General features: G+C 44.1%; 1 protein-coding gene across 5 annotated transcripts in view; it reads right to left on the reverse strand.

Annotated features, from left to right (window-relative positions):
• LOC126284782 (putative fatty acyl-CoA reductase CG5065) overlaps window positions 1-17,891 on the reverse strand; it is a 192,888-nt gene extending 174,997 nt beyond the window's left edge. For 4 of the 5 annotated variants that reach the window (XM_049983946.1, XM_049983947.1, XM_049983944.1 and 1 more), the window contains exon 1: window positions 17,585-17,667. Coding sequence is in view for 1 of the 5 variants with exons in the window: in XM_049983945.1 (XP_049839902.1) it covers window positions 17,585-17,680 (96 nt within the window). In the remaining 4 variants the exon portion in view is untranslated. Of the gene's footprint in view, window positions 1-17,584 lie in introns of all 5 variants that reach the window. The other variant, XM_049983945.1, reaches the window with a different exon arrangement.
• Between the last annotated feature and the right edge of the window lie 2,872 nt (window positions 17,892-20,763).

Here is a 20,763-nt window from a genome sequence, read left to right on the forward strand (position 1 = left end):
TCCTCCCTCGTTCCCTTAATTTTCGTCACAGAAACATAACCAGCATCTCAGGTGGTGAAACCTAATCATTGGTTAAAAACGGTAGCTAGGCGATAGTGGTAAGCCATTTCCAGTGGAACTAGCGAGAGAGGAGGTCAAGAAACTGAACTTGTTCAGGTAAGAACTATTCATCACTCACCTAAGCCAGTTTGTTTTCCCACAAGCCACTAGAAGTGACTGGCGCGTTTCAGAAATAGTTGACGGCCATTTTTCCTACACCGGTCACATCAACTGGATCCCCATTAACTAGTTCATCTGATAAATTCGATATGAAACCCCACTAACCTACCTTCTTTTCCTTCCATTAGTGCCTCGTCTAAGACGCCACTCATGACAATTATAGTTTCTGCAGGAACGTCTGACACTGCTGTAGTGTAATTTATTTGCCGTTTAAAACGAGTTGTATTAAACATTTAAGATCTTAAAATCCATGTGACATTTGTATTGTTCTCATACGCTTTCCGCTATTGTAAATAATTCACCTTTACTGTACTGGAACAAACATAAATTAGAGCACTGTAGGAGTAGTGAATAATATGCTTGACTCTGTGTTTAGTTTTATTGTGTTTGATTTGCTAGCCAGTCAGTTGAGGAGCGCTGAATCTTCCTTATGTGAGGTACAGTAGGGTGCAGTTGACTTTTTCGAAGAATGAGAACTGTTTTCTTTGAATATGGGAGATGCTACCTACACTGGTGTCCAAAATTAAAGCAAGAAATGGAATTCTTTCAAGGTTGCGTTTATTTTGCCACAAAACAGAATAAACAGGTGATACTAAAGTAGAAACAATATAAACAATACAACACGTAAACAACTGCAACATGCCTAACGGTAGACAAAAATGTTCTTCGTTTCTTCCAACTTAACGAATTTGCACACACTTTCCGACAACTGATTAATGTGCTCAGTATAGGGTGCGACTACCCCTGACAACGACAGGACACGTAGTGAATGATGTCATAAATCTCGTGCTGAGGCAATAACGCCCATTCTTCCTGCAGAGCTGCTCGAACGTCTTGGGAACTGGTTGGCGGATGCTGACGTGGTGGGACCAGTCCCCACAGTGCATCCCAGACATGCTCTACGGAACTGAAATAGTAGGACCGAGCAGGCCAAGTGATGCGTGAAATATCTTCCGTTTCCAAGAAAACATCAGCCACTCTTGCTCCATGATGTCGAGCATTGTTGTCCATTAATATAAAGTCTTTGCCCACAGCACTTCGCAATAACAGCACAAAAGGTCCCAAGACCACGTCACGGCACCTGATAGCAATTAAACCTTGCCGATTCACCTGTAAAATTTCATCAAGATCTGTTCGTTCGGTCAACGTAACCTCTTGCCTCACCATTAGGGATGCTCCTCGATATGTCCGTTTCCACAAAGTCTGGGTCCCGAAAGCTCGTTCCATGCTCCCTTGAGATGCGAATACGTCGAGAATCACTCTACAGACCAACTGGGGACTCATATGTGAAAAGAACGTTAATTCACTGTTCAACCATCCAGGTGGCATGTTGAAGACTCCACGCTAGACGTTCGCTTCTGTGAAGGCGCGTCAGAGGTACACATACAGCAAGTCCTCGACAATAAAGACCACTGTGCGGAAGTATTCTGTGCACCTTTTGCTTCGATACGACACGTCCAGTGGATGTTACGAGGTCAGATGCCAATTGCCGTGTAATAGTAACGCGATACCGTTGTAGCGTTACAGCCAAATGACGGTCTTCTGTTTCTGATCTCACACGTGGTCGGCCCTGCCCTGGTCTCTGGGATACAGTTTCGGTCTCTATAAATTGTCGCCAAATCCGAAGAACAACAGAACGATTCACTTTAATCCATCGGGCCACATCAGTTTGCGACTTTTCTTTTTCCATTCCTCCTACGCCTCTACACTGCAGAGAGTTTGGCAGGCATTTTCTCTGTGCTGTACTGTACTGTCTGTGACGGTGTACACAGCTATAATCTGTTTCATGGGTACCCTGACTTCATCACTCGCGTGGTTGTCCGTTGACCGGTAAGCCGTCTTCCGTGCATAACACGATAGTTCGAACATCTGTTGACAGTTTGTACGATTCTGTCGTGAATTAGCCACAGAAAGTGGAAACAGGGGTTTGTTGCCTTAATTTTGGACACCAGTGCAGAATACTTTATTACGGAATGAAAACTGGTACATAATGATTTCTCGTTCACGTTATTGATAGAAAAGGATTTGGCGGAATTTTAAAGGTATGTTCGTAGTTTCTTTGTAATAAGAGAAATTTGTGATTGTTAGAGTCTTCTTATGTTGTGCAGTCCTTTTGTTGATAATCAGAGTTTGATTTCTCGAAAACTATGTTCTTTAAAGTAAAACCCACCTTCATGATTCATAGTGAAGTTTTGAACTCTTAACGTGTGTGCAGTCTGGAAAGTGTTATAAAATGACTGCATAACTATGCGGATGGGTGTGTAGAAATTTCGGAATTTTTAAGTGAATTTGGTGACGAGAAAAGACATAAACTCCGCTTGGCGTCTTGAGCAGGTCGGTGGCTAAAAACTGTGACTGCATTTGGTACCGACAGACTTAATAAATGGCGAGCATTTTCAATCAAAAAACAATTCGTATTTTTGTAGCTGTTACGTTTTCGGGAAATGCAACATCACAAACTTGCTAACTTAAGTGAAAGGGATTGTGAGTGACTGTGCTAAGACTAGCACAGGCTTGGCATTGATACTTGTTCACCTAAGTTTCAGAATACATTAATTAAGGACAAAATTTTCAACCTTTCATTTCGTGTGAAAACATTCTCCCGAAATGTAGATTAGTGTTTAATTGGAGCCTGGTTCACATCGAAGTACGAGGTGCATTCAAGTTCTAAGGCCTCCGATTTTGTTTCTAATTAATTATTCACCCGAAATCGATGAAACTGGCGTTACTTCTCGACGTAATCGCCCTGCAGACGTACATATTTTTCACAACGCTGACGCCATGATTCCATGGCAGCGGCTAAGGCTTCTTTGGGAGTCTGTTTTGACCACTGGAAAATCGCTGAGGCAATAGCAGCATGGCTCAATGTGCGGCCACGGAGTGTGTCTTTCATTGTTGGAAAAAGCCAAACGTCACTAGGAGCCAGGTCAGGTGGATAGGGAGCATGAGGAATCACTTCAAAGTTGTTATCACGAAGAAACTGTTGCGTAACGTTAGCTCGATGTGCGGGTGCGTTGTCTTGGTGAAACAACACACGCGCAGCCCTTCCCGGACGTTTTTGTTGCTGTGCAGGAAGGAATTTGTTCTTCAAAACATTTTCGTAGGATGCACCTCTTACCGTAGTGGCCTTTGGAACGCATTGGGTAAGGATTACGCCCTCGCTGTCCCAGAATATGGACACCATCATTTTTTCAGCACTGGCGGTTACCCGAAATTTTTTTGGTGGCGGTGAATCTGTGTGCTTCCATTGAGCTGACTGGCCTTTGTTTCTGGATTGAAAAATGGCATCCACGTCTCATCCATTGTCACAACCGACGAAAAGGAAGTCCCATTCATGCTGTCGTTGCGCGTCAACATTGCTTGGCAACATGCCATACGGGCAGCCGTGTGGTCGTCCTTCAGCGTTCGTGGCACCCACCTGGATGACACTTTTCGCATTTTCAGGTCGTCATGCAGGATTGTGTGCACAGAACCCACAGAAATGCCAACTCTGGAGGTGATCTGTTCAACAGTCATTCGGCGATCCCCCAAAACAATACTCTCCCCTTTCTCGATCATGTCGTCAGACCGGCTTGTGCGAGCCCGAGGTTGTTTCGATTTGTTGTCACACGATGTTCTGCCTTCATTAAACTGTCGCATCCACGAACGCACTTTCTACAAATCCATAACTGCATCACCACATGTCTCCTTCAATCGTCGATGAATTTCAGTTGGTTTCACACCACGCAATTCAGAAAACGAATGATTGCACGTTGTTCAAGTAAGGAAAACGTAGCCATTTTAATTATTTAAAACAGTTCTCATTCTCGCTGCTGGCGGTAAAATTCCATCTGCCGTACGGTGCTGCCATCTCTGGCACGTATTGACACTGAACGCGGCATCATTTTAAAACAATGTGCATGTTTCTATATCTTTCCAGTCCGGAGAAAAAAATCGGAGGCCTTAGAACTGGAATGCACCTCGTACAGTACATTTCGCTCGGCTTTCCTACTGATGATCTGCTCGACGGATGCCGGCTGGATCCCCTCAGTTACACTATGTCGGCGATTGATGAGCAAATACTGCCTCCACATACACGTACACCATCATCAATCACTCTACCACTGAAACATCTGGGGTTACACTCGTCTGGTATGAGACGTTCGCGGGAGGGTGGAGTCCACTAGGAACCGAACTGCACAAGAACCCTGGGAGCGGTGGTGGGACTGCTGTGGCCTGTTGTGGGGTTGTGAACCACTGAGTGCTACGGCGGGACGAAGCCTCTAAGTCGTTTCTAGGTCCCCAGTTCAATACAACAAACACAATGCAAACATCCGAACTGGTTGCCGAGCATGTCAGCACTACCAAAAGCCAGTTGAGCAACGAGGTGTGTCATTGTGATCCGTCGATTACCTCGAATGAGACTGTCTGCACGTTCCAACATTGCAGGAGTGACGGGTGAGTGCAGCCGGCCAGCACACGGGAGATCGGATGGGTTTGCGCTACCTCGTTGCGTTGATGACACACACCATTCGCTGTGCCTTTCACTGACAGCTCTCCATAGACATTTTGCAAGTGCCTATGAGTATCTGCGATGCTGTGGTTTTCCGCTAACGGCAACTCAATGACAGCTCTGTGTTTGGAGAGGACCTCCTTTATAGACGCTATTTTGAAGGCTACGTATACCGTCACTAACTATGGGAACTTCATGAAACTATAGGGGATAAAGCAGGAATATTCGACCATGTTCCACAACAAATTCTTCACTTTTACAACCAAAACCGGTCAAGAAATACACTACTGGCCATTAAAACTGCTACACCACGAAGATGACGTGCTACAGACACGAAATTTAACCTACAGGTAGAAGACGCTGTGATATGCAAATGATTATCTTTTTCAGAGCATTGACACAAGGTTGGCGCCGGTGGCGACACCTACAATGTGCTGACATGTGGAAAGTTTCCAACCGCTTTCTCATACACAAACAGCAGTTGACCGGCGTGGCCTGGTGAAACGTTGTTGTGATGCCTCGTGTAAGGAGGAGAAATTCGTACCATCACGTTTCCGACTTTGATAACGGTTGGATTGTAGCCTATCGCGATTGTGGTTTATCGTATCGCGACATTGCTGCTCGCGTTGATCGAGATCCAATGACTGTCAGCAGAATATGGAATCGGTGGGTTCAGGAGGGTAATACGGAACGCCGTGCTGGCCTCGTGTCACTATCAGTCGAGATGACAGGCATCTTATCCGCAAAGCTGTAACGGATCGTGCAGCCACGTCTCGATCCCTGAGTCAACAGATAGGGACGTTTGCAGGACAACAACCATCTGCACGTACGGTTCGACAACATTTGCAGCAGCATGGACTATCAGCTCGGAAGCCATGCCTGCAGTTACCTTTGACGCTGCATCACGGACAGGAGCGCCTGCGATGGTGTACTCAACGACGAACCTGGGTACACGAATGACAATTTTTCGGATGAATCCAGATTCTGTTTACAGCATCATGATTGTCGCATCCGTGTTTCGCTACATCGCGGTGAACGCACATGGAAGCGTGTATACGTCATCGCCATACTTGCGTATCACCCGGCGTGATGGTATGGGGTGCCATTGGTTACACGTCTCGGTCACCTCTTGTTCGCATTGATGGCAATTTGAACAGTGGACGTTACATTTCAGATGTGTTACGACCCGTGGCCTTACCCTTCATTCGATCCCTGCGAAACCCTACATTTCAGCAGGACAATGCACGACCGCATGTTGCAGGTCCAATACGGGTCTTTCTGGGTGCAGAAAATGTTCGACTGCTGCCGTTGCCAGCACATTCATCAGATCTCGTACCAGTTGAAAACGTCTGATCAATGGTGGCCGAGCAACTAGCTCGTCACAATACGCCAGTCAAGTACTCTTGATGTACTGTGTGGTATCGTGTTGAAGCTTCATGCGCAGCTATACCTGTACACGCTATCCAAGCTCTGTTTGACTCAATGCCCAGGCGTATGAAGGCCGTTATTACGGCCAGAGGTGGTTGTTCTGGGTACTGATTTCTCAGGATCTATACAGCCAATTTGCGTGAAAATGTAATCACATGTCAGTTCTAGTATAATATATTTGTCCAATGAATACCCGTGTATCATCTGCATTTCTTATTGGTGTAGCAAATTTAATGATCTGTAGTGTATTAATTAATATAACACAATCATTTATGAAGATTATCAATTAATAGTCAAGATCGGTCGTATCTAACTGCCAGGACGGGCAAACTGGCCATAGGCGCTGCTGCCTCTTATTTCATTCAGTTTGACAGTTTCCTCTGTAAATCAGAAAGAGCGGCCACAGTACGCGTCGGGAAAAAACGGCCAAAGCGTTCATCCCAGTAAGGGTTAGTTACTTTCGAAAAACACGACTGACACAACAGATAAAACTGGCTTCTAAACCATTCTATATGCACAGCTATCATCCACAATTCTATCCCTTTGTGACAATTTTGAGTTAATTACGTTAATTAAAACCGTCTGTGTTCTGTTATATTTCGTGCCATACACAAATCCGATTGAAAACAGTCTGCTGCAGACACTTGGTATTCTTTCAGTAGTAGAGTGAAAAAATGTGCACGGATATGAGTGTGTGAATTCCTTAGGGACCAAACTGCTTAGGTCATCGGTCGCTAGACTTACACACAACTTAAACTAACTTATGCTAAGAAAAAAATACACACCCATGCCCGAGGGAGGACTCGAACCTACGGCGGGAGGGACCGGCGCAGTCCGTGACATGGCGCCTCAAACCGCGCGGCTTGTGCACGGAAATCAGGAAAAAAATATGGGACTACGTTACGATGATAGTGGCTACAGTACCCGTTTCGCTACGGCAAATCGGTCACTATGTAAGCACCATAAAAATGTATTTAGTTCCAGTATCTTCTTTTCTCCTTCACTCGAAAATATTTGGTGTGATGCTTTAAGATACGTTGGTTACTTTAAAATTCGATGGTTCAAAAACTTTTATAAAAAAAACGCCGTCCCAACCACGCCTTGAAGGCGTAACGGTACTGACAGGTCGCCGTATTGCCCTCAGCCCTTAGGCGTCACCTGATGCGGATACAAAGGGGCATGTGGTCATTAAGTGGCAACCGCCTATTGGTAACCATTGACCATTGCATGGTGAAAATTTTCATCTCTGAGTCACTACTTTAACCCCACACTACTGCTGCCGCAGCCCCCCCCCCCCCCTTTCCCCACAGTCACCCTGATTTCCAGTAGGGCCTGAGGTATCGGCTTATAGTGTTGTCATACTGCCTCTTAAGTGAAAGTGTTTGGCGACCACTGCTGTAGACAGCTATTGTTTCTGCCTGCACCTGTTTGCAGTTGAAAGCTGACAACAACGCTCGGTGCTGTCAGTGAACGCTTTACGCTGTCTCGACTATAGCGGAATTTTTTGTCTTACTTTTATTGTTGTTGTGGTCTTCAGTCCAGAGATTGGTTTGATGCAGCTCTCCATGCTACTCTATCCTGTGCAAGCTTCTTCATCTCCCAGTACCTACTGCAACCTTCATTCTTCTGAATCTGTTTAATGTATTCATCTCTTGGCCTTCCTCTACGATTTTTACACACCACGCTGCCTTCAAATACTACATTGGTGATCCCTTGATGATTCAGAATATGCTCTGCCAACCGATCCCTTCTTCTAGTCAAGTTGTGCCACAAATTTCTCTTCTCTCCAATTCTGTTCAATACCTCCTCATTAGTCATGACATCTGCCCATCTGATGTTGAGCATTCTTCTGTAGCACCACATTTCGGAAGTTTCTATTCTCCTCTTGTCTAAACTATTTATCGTCCATGTTTCGCTTCCATACACGGCTACACTCCATACAAATACTTGCAGAAACGACTTCCTGATACTTAAATCTGTATTCAGGTATCGAGACGTGGCTGCACGATCCGTTACAGCTATGCGGGTAAGATGCCTGTCATCTCGACTGCTAGTGATACGAGGCCGTTGGGATCCAACACGGCATTCCGTGTTACCCTCCTGAACCCACCGATTCCATATTCTGCTAACAGTCATTGGATCTCGACCAACGTGAGCAGCAATGTCGCGATACGATAAACCGCGATAGGCTACAATCCGACCTTTATCAAAGTCGGAAACGTGATAGTACGCATTTCTCCTCCTTACACGAGGCATCACAACCAAGTTTCACCAGGCAACGGCGGTCAACTGCTGTTTGTGTATGAGAAATCGGTTGGAAACTTTGCTCATGCCAGCACGTTGTAGGTGTCGCCATCGGCGCCAACCTTGTGTGAATGCTCTGAAAAGCTAATCATTTGCATATCACACGATCTTCGTCTTGTAGGTAAAATTTCGCGTCTGTAGCGCACATCATATTTGTGGCGCAGCAATTTTAATGGATAGTTGTGGGTCATAAAGTACCACTGAGAACTGTGGGCCGCTTGAACACTTTTTTTTTTTTTTTTTTTTTTCATCAGCCTACCGACTGGTTTGATGCGGCCCGCCACGAATTCCTTTCCTGTGCTAAGCTCTTTATCTCAGAGTAGCACTTGCAACCTACGTCCTCAATTATTTGCTTGACGTATATTCCAATCTCTGTCTTCCTCTACAGTTTTTGCCGTCTACAGCTCCCTCTAGTACCATGGAAGTCATTCCCTCATGTCTTAGCAGATGTCCTATCATCCTGTCCCTTCTCCTTATCAGTGTTTTACACATATTCCTTTCCTCTCCGATTCTGCGTAGAACCTCCTCATTCCTTACCTTATAAGTCCACCTAATTTTCAACATTCGTCTATAGCGCCGCATCTCAAATGCTTCGATTATCTTCTGTTCTGGTTTTCCCACAGTCCATGTTTCACTACCATACAATGCTGTACTCCAGACGTACATCCTCAGAAATTTCTTCCTCAAATTAAAACCGGTATTTGATATTAGTAGACTTCTCTTGGTAAGAAATGCCCTTTTTTGCCGTAGCGAGTCTGCTTTTGATGTCCTCCCTGCTCCGTCCGTCATTGGTTATTTTACTGCCTAGGTAGCAAAATTCCTTAACTTCATTGACTTCGTGACCATCAATCCTGATGTTAAGTTTGTCGCTGTTCTCATTTCTACTACTTCTCATTACCTTCGTCTTTCTCCGATTTACTCTCAAACCATACTGTGTACTCATTACACTGTTCATTCCGTTCAGCAGATCATTTAATTCTTCTTCACTTTCATTCAGGATAGCAATGTCATCAGCGAATCGTATCATTGATATCCTTTCACCTTGTATTTTAATTCCACTCCTGAACCTTTCTTTTATTTCCATCATTGCTTCCTCGATATACAGATTGAAGAGTAGGGGCGAAAGGCTACAGTCTTGTCTTACACCCTTCTTAATACGAGCACTTCGTTCTTGATCGTCCACTCTTATTATTCCCTCTTGGTTGTTGTACATATTGTATATGACCCGCCTCTCCCTATAGCTTGCCCCTACTTTTTTTCAGAATCTCGAACAGCTTGTACCATTTTATATTGTCAAACGCTTTTTCCAGGTTGACAAATCCTATGAACGTGTCTTGATTTTTCTTTAGCCTTGCTTCCATTATTAGCCATAACGTCAGAATTGCCTCTCTCGTGCCTTTACTTTTCCTAAAGCCAAACTGATCATCACCTAGCGCATTCTCAAGTTTCTTTTCCATTCTTCTGTATATTATTCTTGTAAACAGCTTCGATCATGAGCTGTTAAGCTGATTGTGCGATCATTCTCGCACTTGTCAGCTCTCGCCGTCTTCGGAATTGTGTGGATGATGCTCGGAATTGTGTGGATGATGGTTTTCCGAAAGTCAGATGGTATGTCGCCAGACTCATATATTCTACACACTAACGTGAATAGTCGTTTTGTTGACACTTTCCCTACTGATTTTAGAAATTCTGATGGAATGTTATCTATCCCTTCTGCCTTATTTGACCGTAAGTCCTCCAAAGCTCTTTAAATTCCGATTCTAATACTGGATCCCCTATCTCTTCTAAATCGACTCCATAGAGACGTGTAAAAATCCGTGTTTGATATTGGCTAGGATAGCTGCCATGCGTAGCCCAGTGCAACTATCAAGGATCAACTTACACCGACTCAGCTGTAGGAGGATTCCTACGACGGATATTGCTACAGAGTAGGGCAAATAAAGAAATACAGTACTAGCGTTACTATAGCTGATGTAGAAAGCGACCGCCATTCCTCTCTTGGCCCTTTGGGGCACTTGTCTGAAGGTTGCTGAAGGCTGATCGATGATGGACTGCTATAATTGCTGCAGTCTCAACCAAAATGTTCTGCTGCATTTCTTGAAGACTACGAGGGTTGTTGCGACACACCTTAGACACGAGGGCTCCGCGCACAAAGTATACGCACACTGACAGATCAGGGTCGCCAACTAGCGTCGGAACCAGACTTACCTCTGCTAACAACTGTGTCAGCAGTGAAGAGTGTGTAAATGTGCTCCAAGGTTTGGCCGCCTGTATGGGCAGTTGCTCCATCTTGTTGGAAGTAACAGGGCGTGGTTGTATGCATAAATTCACGTCCAAACGCAGATACTCTCGTTCGTTAACTGAAGGCCGTCGGCCATTGCGTTGTTTCTGGCGAGAGGTAATACCTGACCTGTGGCATTCTCGGCACACTTTCGAGACTGTAGATCTTGGATTATTAAACTCCCTAAGAATTTCCGAAATGGAATGTCCCACGCGTCTAGCTCGAAGTACCGTTTCGCATTCAAAGTTAGTTAATTCCCGTCGTGCGGCAATAACCGCGTCAGAATCACTTGGCAAATGGGCGCGACCGCTTCGCCTTGGGCATGGATGTGTGTGATGTCCTTAGGTTAGTTAGGGTTAAGTAGTTCTAAGTTCTAGGGGACTGATGACCTCAGATGTTAAGGATGGGTAGGACGTCAAACGGGCCGTCTTGGAGCAGGGGAGACACCGCAGGACATTTTAATTTCCACTGTCAATAATTTTACGAATAAATTAATAAATCTTTGTCAGCATGATCAGGAAGGAGGAGGTTCTGCTGCTGGGTAGTTCGCACGGTAGAGATGTGGACCAACAGTTGCAGGAAGTGTTGGGGAGTGAGTACCAATTCAGCAGCATTGTGAAGCCTAGTGCAGGGATGGCTCAAGTTACTGACAGCATAGGGGAGTTATGTAGGGATTTTACGAAGGAGGGTCAGGTAGTGATAGTGAGGGGACAGGGAACAGTCTTGACAGGGACAGGGAACATGATGTATGTGGTGACCTGGTAAAGATAGCTACTCAAACTCGTGGCACTAATGAGCATTTCGTGCAACTGTTTCAGCGCCATGATCGGCCTCATCTTAATGCGGCTGTTTCGCCCGTTAACATGGGGCTGGAGAGGGCGCTGATGTTAGATGGCATGGGTCACATTCCAGTAGTGCCGCTTGAATCTGTCAGTAGATCGGGTTTCACTAGACAAGGCCTGCACCTCAACAGGTATGGGAGAGGGGGTTGGCAAAGCTTATAGGTGACAGTGTAGTGGGTGGTGGTGGGATGAAAAAATTGGAAATTTGTTGTGAGTTCTATGAGGCAAAACTGCTGAGGTCATCGGTCCCTAGCCTTACACACTACTTACTCTAACTTAAACTAACTTACGGTAAGGACAACACACACACCCATGCCCGAGGGAGGACTCGAACTTCCGACGGAGGGAGCCCCGTTGGTGGGATCACTCATGGAAAAAGTCCTGTCGTAGTTGGTGTTAGAGCTGAACCTTTGTTAGACTGAAGTCAACTGATACGTATATCTGCTTAAACGAAGTCCCTCTAAGGGCTGACCATTCAGAGGATGTCGTGTTTCCAAGTACAGAAGAAATTAACATATTTCATTAAAATATAAGAGGTATTAGAGATAAAGTTAGTGAACTTCTTATAGGTGTGGACTCTGAATTTATTGGTATATCGGAGCACCACTTAAATAATTTCAAAATTCAGAGGCCTCCTTTACCAGGACACAGATTAGCTGGCTGTTTTTCAAGTTCATCGTGGGGTGGGGAGTGGCTATGTACGTAAAAAACAGTGTTCCATTTGAATCCATAGACGTATCACGACACTGCACTGAACATATATTTGAATGTTGTGCAGGGGCAGTTGATATTTGTGAAACTAAACTTCCAATTGTTGTTGTTTATAGGTCCCCTAACTCTGACTTCAGAGCATTTCTGCTCAAGCTAGTCAGGTTTCTTGATTCACTTTATAGGAAGTACCAGAAATTAGTTATATGTGGTGACTTCAATATAAATTTTGTATAGCACAGCCATATACAATATTTTTGTTCATCCTTCATTACTAGATGAGTATTCTGCTATTAAAAGGGTGAATAGCCTCTCATATCATGATGCACTAATTTTAACACCAAAAGGCTTTTAGACTCAAACGAACGTCACATATAATTAGAAATTATGTACGAATGTTAATCCAGCAGCAATAGCTAGTTTTCTAAGCCTCGTCAAGGAACAAGCGTGACAGGATGTTTATACTGCTGATAACATAGATGATAAATATAATGGTTTCCTTAACACATTTCTCATGCTATTTGAGAATTGCTTTCCATTAGAACGTTCTAAACGGGTTACTAGCAGTAATAGGCAGTCTGGGTGGCTGCTAAGTGGGCTAAGTATATCATGTAGAACAAAGTGGGATTTGTGTCAAAATGTTAGAAGTAGTCACAATCAAGCTACAGTAGCCCGTTACAAACAGTATTGTAAGGTACTTAAAAATGTTGTTAGGAAGGCAAAGAGTGTGTGGTGTGCAAATAGAATACCTAATTCACAGGATATAATTAAAACCATGTGGTCAGCTGTGAAGGCAGTGTCTGGTCAGCAGCACAAGGTCGACGATATAATGTCAGTTCGTAGTGAAAATATTTCTGTTACTGATAAATCAGATATATGTATAATCAGATATATGTACAGTATTTAGCAATCATTTTCTGAGCTGTGCTGGTGAATTAAACTAAAATTTAGTTTCTACAAATTATCATATGACTTTCTTGGCAAATGCCTTTCCGAGATTGATGTCTGGAATACTCCTCTGTGATACAGAGAAGGGGGAGATTGAGTCAATAATTAAATCACTGAAGACTAAGGACTCTCATGGATATGATGGAGTGCGTAACAGAATATTAAAGTACTGTGTTCCACATGTTAGCCCCGTATTTAGCCATATTTGTAATTTTTTTCCTTATGAATGGTCAGTTTCCCGAACGATTGAAGTACTCAGTAGTGAAGCCGCTTTAGAAAAAGGGAGAAAGGGATGATGTAGACAATTTTAGACCTATTTCTATGCCATCAGTGTTTGCTAAAGTTATTGAAAAGTTTGTGTATGTAAGGATAATTGATCATTTTATATCACACGATCTGCTATCAAATGTACAGTCCAGTTTTAGAAGTCGTTGGACAACTGAAAATGCTATATTCTCTTTTCTCTGTGAGGCAATGGATGAGTTAAACAAAGGCTTCGAACGCTAGGTATTTTTTTTATCTGACTAAGACGTTTGATTGCGTTGGTCATAAAATATCGCTCCAGAAGCTGGACTATTACAGAATAGAGGAGTAGCTCACAGTTGGTTCACCTCTTTAGCAACAGACAGCAAAAGGTCATTATTCACAATGTTGAGAATGGTTGTGATGTGGTTTCTGAGTGGAGTACAGGCAAGTGGGATTGGGGGGGGGGGGGGGGTGCCCAGGATCCAGTATTGGGGCCATTCCTGTTCGTTACTTATGTAAATGATATTACCTCTAGTATTACGAGTAACTCTAAAATATTTCTGTTTGCTGATGACACTAGCTTGGTAGTAGGGGATGTTGTGTGCACCACGGGCCCAGTTTCAAATAGTGCAGTTCATTACCTAAGTTCATGGCTTGCAGAAAAAACACTAACGCTAAATCACAGTAAGACTCAGTTTTTTTCAGTTTCTAACGCACAATTCAACAAAACCTGACGTTTTAATTTCACAGAATGGGCATATGATTAGTGAAACTGAACAGTTCAAATTTCTGGGTGTTCAGATAGGTAGTAAACTGTAGTGGAAAGCCCACATTCCAGGTCTTGTTCAAAGAGTGAGTGATCGTTCGACACTCACTTTTGTCTACTTTGCTTATTTTCGTTCGCTTATGTCGTACGGTATTCTTCCCATTCTAAAAGGATATTTCTGGCTCAGAAAGGGGCGGTTCGGGCATAAGTGGTGCAAGTTCACTAATCTCTTGTCGACCGCTGCTCACGATTCTGGGTATTTTGACATTGGCCTCTCAATATAAATATTCCTTACTGTCATTTCTTGTTAACAATATTAGCTTATTCTCAAGAATAAGCAGCTTTCATTCAGTTAACAGACGGTATAAATCAAACCCGCATTTGGATCGGACTTCCTTAACTCTTGTGCAGAAAGGTATGCAGTATACTGCTGCATCCATTTTCAATGAGCTACCACTTGAATTCAAAAATTATTGCAGTAATCCAACGCTTTCAAATCGAAACTGAAGAGCTTCCTCATGGGTCACTTCTTCTATTCTGTCCAGGATTTCCGTGAAAAATTAAGCTGATTCTTGTTGTATTACTGATTGCGTTTACTTAAACTTATGTATTGACTTTTTTCGGGTCCATAAACATTTTTACTGCTATGTCGTAATTTCATGTACTGACACGTTCCATGACTTTGGAGATTTGCTCCTCAATTCGGTGCTACGGAACTTGACTTGTAAACAAATAAATTCACGTAAATGCAGCTCACACACACATGACCAATGTCTATGGCTGCCTTTTATTCTTCTATTTCAGAAGAAGACCTTCTGGATGAAAGGCTGCGTGTTTAGTAGTCCTTTATTGTGCCAATCTGCGTTTCAACAGCTCGGCTATGTGGTGATTAGCAGTCTATCCTTCCATCCTTCCCAAATTTTATTACACCCTGGATTTTTCATTATTTTATTTGTTTTAATGTACTTAATAACAGGATAACTTAATTCCGGTACTGTAATAGATGATAACAATGACAACTGTGGCAGTTCATTATTTCTGCTTGTTGTACAGGTAGAATTTTTTAAACGAATATGCTTTCGGAAATGACAAACATATTTGTCATTGTCGCCTTGAATTCCAATTTACATATTGCTACTGCGGCCTAACGAGCCTATATAAAGTATGACGTGCAATTAAAATTTCACAATGCAGTTAGAGGTTACTGTGGACGTACCAGGTAAGAAGCGAACACTAATCTATGCATTTCACATTTAGTCACTTCTTTGTGTTTTAAATTCGTATTTCTCGTTCAACTTCTCTTGAACAACGGGTAATTGTAAATATTACGGCCGAAATTAGAAATTACGAGCAATAGTTCAAGAAAGAATAGGAAGTATCTGTTACAAAATCTTTTTTTAGTTATTTAATTTGTGATGCATTCCACTTTCACAGAAGCACCATCAGATATCTACGGAAAAAAAGTTTCCTTGGTACAAATTTATGAGCCACGAGTCAGCTATAAAGCTGCATTGTCAGTTAAATAAAGCAACCGGGAAACCACGACCCAAGGTGTAAAAAGAGCGTAGCCAAAGACAAACTCACCGGGTAAAACACTCGAGGACCACTGGCAAGCATGCAGAAAGTCCTGCAATGACCAAAAGTGGCACGTCCATCCAATGAAAATTACAGGAGACATCGCGGACCACTACCAAGAGTACAGAAAGTCCTGCAGGCAAAGAAAAAAAAATTGTACATCCAATTTTTGTAGAACAGCATGCCATTTTTGGTGATTGCAGGACATTCTAGACGCTTGCCAGTGGTCTTTGCGTGTTTAACCCGGCGAGTTTCTCTTTGGTTAAGCTCTTTTCACAACTCGGGTCGTGGTTTCCCAGTTGCTCTATTTAAATGAAAATGTAGCCCTATAGCTGAATTCTGGCTCATAAATTTGTACTGAGGAAACTTGTTTTTCCCACAGATGTCTAATAATGATGCCGTGAAACGCGTCACAAATCAACTAAATAAAAAAATCATTATGTAACTAAGACTGTCTGTTCTTTCTTGAACATTTCAAGAGGTTGCTGTACCGCTAACCTAAAGATGGAGTGGTGTGATACCCAGCGACAACTCATGTAAATTTATTCATGATTACTATTTCACTCGTTAGGTTAATTTTTAAAGATGTTTTCTCTTCATTCCCACAGTTACTCTTACCCTAACAACTACACTTGTACAGAATACTGACATTATTTTAAAGCCAACTACCTTGCCGCAGTGCTAACATCGGTTCCTGTTAGATCACTGAAGTTAAGCACTGTCGGACTTGGCTAGCACTTGGATGGGTGACGGTTCTCTGCCGAGCCCTGTTCGCAAGCGGGGCGCACTCAGCTCAAGTGAAACCACATGAGGATCTACTTGATTGAGAAGTAGCGTTTGTGGTCACGAAAACCGACAACGACCGCGAGAGCGGTGTGCTGACCACATCGATATACTCCTGCAGTAGGGCATTCCGCTGAGGATGAGACGGCGGTCGGTTGCTACCGTTGTGCGTTCAGAGGTCTGTTCGGACGAGGTTTATTTAAAACTATTTTATTTTTATTTTATTTTTTTATTTAAAATTATAAAAGTGCGGAAGTTTCGCACGGGTACCCTTGTATTTGTCTTAACGGTGTTAACCCTCTCAGTGAGTAGATTATGACACATTTTAAATTTTTAAATTCGGTGAATAATTATATGAAATACTGGAAACAACATCGGGTGACGCTGAGGGAATTAGATTAGGAAATGAGACACTTGAAGTAGTAAAGGAGTTTTGCTATTTGGGGTCAAAATAACTGATGATGGTCGAAGTAGAGAGGATATAAAATGTAGACTGGCAATGGCAAGGAAAGCGTTTCTGGAGAAGAGAAATTTGTTAACATCGAGTATAGATTGAAGTATCAGGAAGTCGTTTCTGAAAGTATTTGTATGGAGTGTAGCCATGTATAGAAGTGAAACATGGACGATAAATAGTTTGGACAAGAAGAGAATAGAAGGTTTTGGAATGTGGTGCTACAGAAGAATGCTGAAGCTTAGATGGGTAGATCACATAACTAATGAGGAGGTATTGAACAGAATTGGGGAGAAGAGGGGTTTGCGGCACAACTTGGGAAGTTCCTAGAATACAACTTGGACACAGCACATATCGCACTGGTCTGCACTCGGGCAAACTCGTGTCAACCGAGGAGTGAACGAACACCGAAAATTTGTAGCCAGAGTACGTGTTCACCTCGTAGTAAGAGTAAGTTACGAAGCTAACGAAGAAAAGCGGGTATATGCGAATGTGGTCGCCGACAGGAGAAGCTTGACAAGCGATATTGTCAGACACTCACCCCGGTTTGGCGGCGCGCTGAGCTGCTCGGCGACCGGCTTCCGTGCGGCGCCGACTCTGGCGGTGGTTTCGCAGGCGACTGGCTGGTGCGACACATACGGTATACAGCGAGCCCGGCGGCTGCGGCGGTGACGGCACCCAGCTACATCTGGGTCAACAGCGCCCCGGCGCCGGATCACGGCCCGCGGTTTCGCGCCACTTCGTCCTCGTAGACACCACCTGACTTACGGCCTTTTCTGTCTCGCGCGTCCCTGACACAGGGAAGTACCGCCCGTAATGGAACCCAGCAGCTCTGCTGAGATGCGGGCCGTGTTATATAGAGCAGCGGGAACATTACCCAAATACTAACTTCCTTCTGCATCTGCCTAACTATCCCCACTCCCCCACCACCTCCCACCACACCGTAACCACACCTCTCAGTCAACGCTATATTAAGTCTCCGGGCGGTGCATGTCCTTCGAGTCGCACACGCCGGACGCAATGTTGGATGTATGACCGATCTATAATGATGTCCGTTCTTTCCTCGACCACTGAATACAGATACCTCGAATGGAGATAAATTACCCTGTTACGTCCCATTATTAAAATAATAGAAGCGGGCAGAAAAAGCAAAAATATTAAGAAAAAAATTACACAACGCGCCATTAAAATTACTGGGCCAAGAAGAAAAGCAGATCATAAACGGGTATTCAATGGGTAAATATATTATGCTGGAAGTGACACGTGATAACATTTTCACGCAATTTGGGTGCATAGATCCTGAGAAATCAGTACCCAGAACGACCACCTCTGGCCGTAATAACGGCATTAATACGCCTGGCCATTGATTCAAACAGAGGCTGGATGGCGTCTAGAGGTATAGCAGCCCATGCAGCTTCAATACGATACCATAGTTCATCAAGAGTAGCGACTGGCGTATTGTGACGAGCCAGTTGCTCGGCCACCATTGACCAGACGTTTTCAATTGTTAACAGATCTGGAGAATGTGCTGGCCAGGGCACCAGTAGAACATTTTCTGTATCCAGAAAGGCCCGTACATGATCTGCAACATGCGGTCGTGCATTATCCTGTTGAAATGTAGGGTTTCGCAGGGATCGAATGCAGGGTAGAACCAGGGGTCGTAACACATCTGAAACGAGACGTGTAGCCAATGGAACCCACACCATCACGCCGGGTGATACGCTAGTATGGTGATGACGAATACACGCTTCCAATGTGCGTTCACCGCGATGTCGCCAAACACTGATGCGGCCATCGTGATGCTGTAAACAGAACCTGCATTCAGCCGAAAAAGTGACGTTTTGCCATTCGTGCACCCAGGTTCGTCGTTGAGTACACCATTGCAGGCCCTACTGTCTGTGATGCAGCGTCAGGGGTAACCGCAGCCATAGTCCCTGAGCTGATAGTACATGCTGCTGCAAACGTCGTCGAACTGTTCGTGCAGATGGTTATTGTCTTTCAAACGTCCCCAACTGTTGACTCAGGGATCGAGACGTGGCTGCACGATCCGTTACAGCTATGCGGATAAGATGCCTGTCATCTCGAATGCTAGTGATACGAGGCCGCTGGGATCCAGCATGGCATTCCGCATTACCTTCCTGAACCCACCGATTCCATATTCTGCTAACAGTCATTGGATCTCGACCAACGTGAGCAGCAATCTCGCGATAGGCTACAATCTAACCTTTATCAAAGTCGGAAACGTGATGGTACGCATGTCTCCTCCTTATACGAGGCATCACAACAACGTTTCACCAGGAAACGCCGGTCAACTGCTGATTGTGTATGAGAAATCGTTGAAAACTTTTCTCATGCCAGCACGTTGTAGGTGTCGCCACCGGCGCCAACCTTGTGTGAATGCTCTGAAAAACTAATTATTTGCATATCACAGCATCTTCTTCCTGTCGGTTAAATTTCGAGTCTGTAGCACGTCATCTTCGTGGTGTGGCCATTTTAATGGCCAGTAGCGTATAACCATTGCAAAACAGTAATTTCGGCTTCCCCTGAAAACAATCAGAGTATACCACCAGTTTATATTTGCATCAGTCTTAGGATAGTTGCGAGCGTTGGGGCTCATAGATTACAGCAAGTGAAAGCACTCCCACTGGTCAGCAGAGTTCGATGAGGAATACTACTAACAACGGGAGGCCACAACAATGGGCCCACGGATGTCAAACTTTGTACACCTTAGCCTATTACTAGGCGCTACAAGCTGGAACCGCTACGTTCGCAGGTTCGAATCCTGCCTCGGGCATGGATGTGTGTGATGTCCTTAGATCAGTTAGGTTTAAGTAGTTCTAAGTACTAGGGGACTGATGACCTCAGAAGTTAAGTCCCATAGTGCTCAGAGCCATTTGATCCATTTTTTGTACGCCTTCAGTTCGCTATATACGAGTAAACAACATAATGAGCGAGTAATGAGGTGCGCTACTTTCGCAGACTCGAGAAAATCGCAAGAGAAGTTATACGCCTGTATTTTCTAACTGATGTATGTGTGCGAAGTTTTCGGCAGCACGAATTCGTAATCACGTGGTTAGCATTCCCACGTTGCTAGAAAACCACGATTTGAGTCCCGCTAATACTTAATTTCATCGCCACTGGTCACATTACTTAATTTGCATAACAACTGAGAGGTAACACACTTAAGAGCCAAAGAAACTTGAACACCTGCCCAATATCCCATAGGGCCACCGCGAGAACGCAGAAGTGCCGCTGAACGATGTGGCGTGGACTCGACCAATGTCTGAAGTAATGCTGGAGGGAACTGACACCATTACTCCTGCAGGGGTGCCCATAAATCCGTAAGATTACGAGGGGGGTGGTGATCTCTTCTGAACAGCACGTTGCAAGGAATCCCGGATGTACTCAATAATGCTCATGTCCGGCGAGTTTGGTGGCTAGCAGAAGTGTTTAAACTCATAAGACTGTTCCTGGAGCTAGTCTGTAGAAATTCTAAACATGTGGGATGTCGCATTGTCTTTCTGGAATTTTCTAAGTTCGTCGGAATGCAGAATGGACATGATTAGATGAAGGTAGTCAGACGGGATGCATACGTATGTATCACCTGTCAGAGTGGTATCTAGATGCATCAGGAGTCAGATGTCACTCCAACTGCACACGCCCCACACCATTACAGAGCCTCCACCAACTTGAACAGTCCCCTACTGACATACAGGGTGC

Source organism: Schistocerca gregaria, chromosome 8 (genome assembly GCF_023897955.1).
Source record: "Schistocerca gregaria isolate iqSchGreg1 chromosome 8, iqSchGreg1.2, whole genome shotgun sequence".
NCBI classification, from domain to species: domain Eukaryota; kingdom Metazoa; phylum Arthropoda; class Insecta; order Orthoptera; family Acrididae; genus Schistocerca; species Schistocerca gregaria.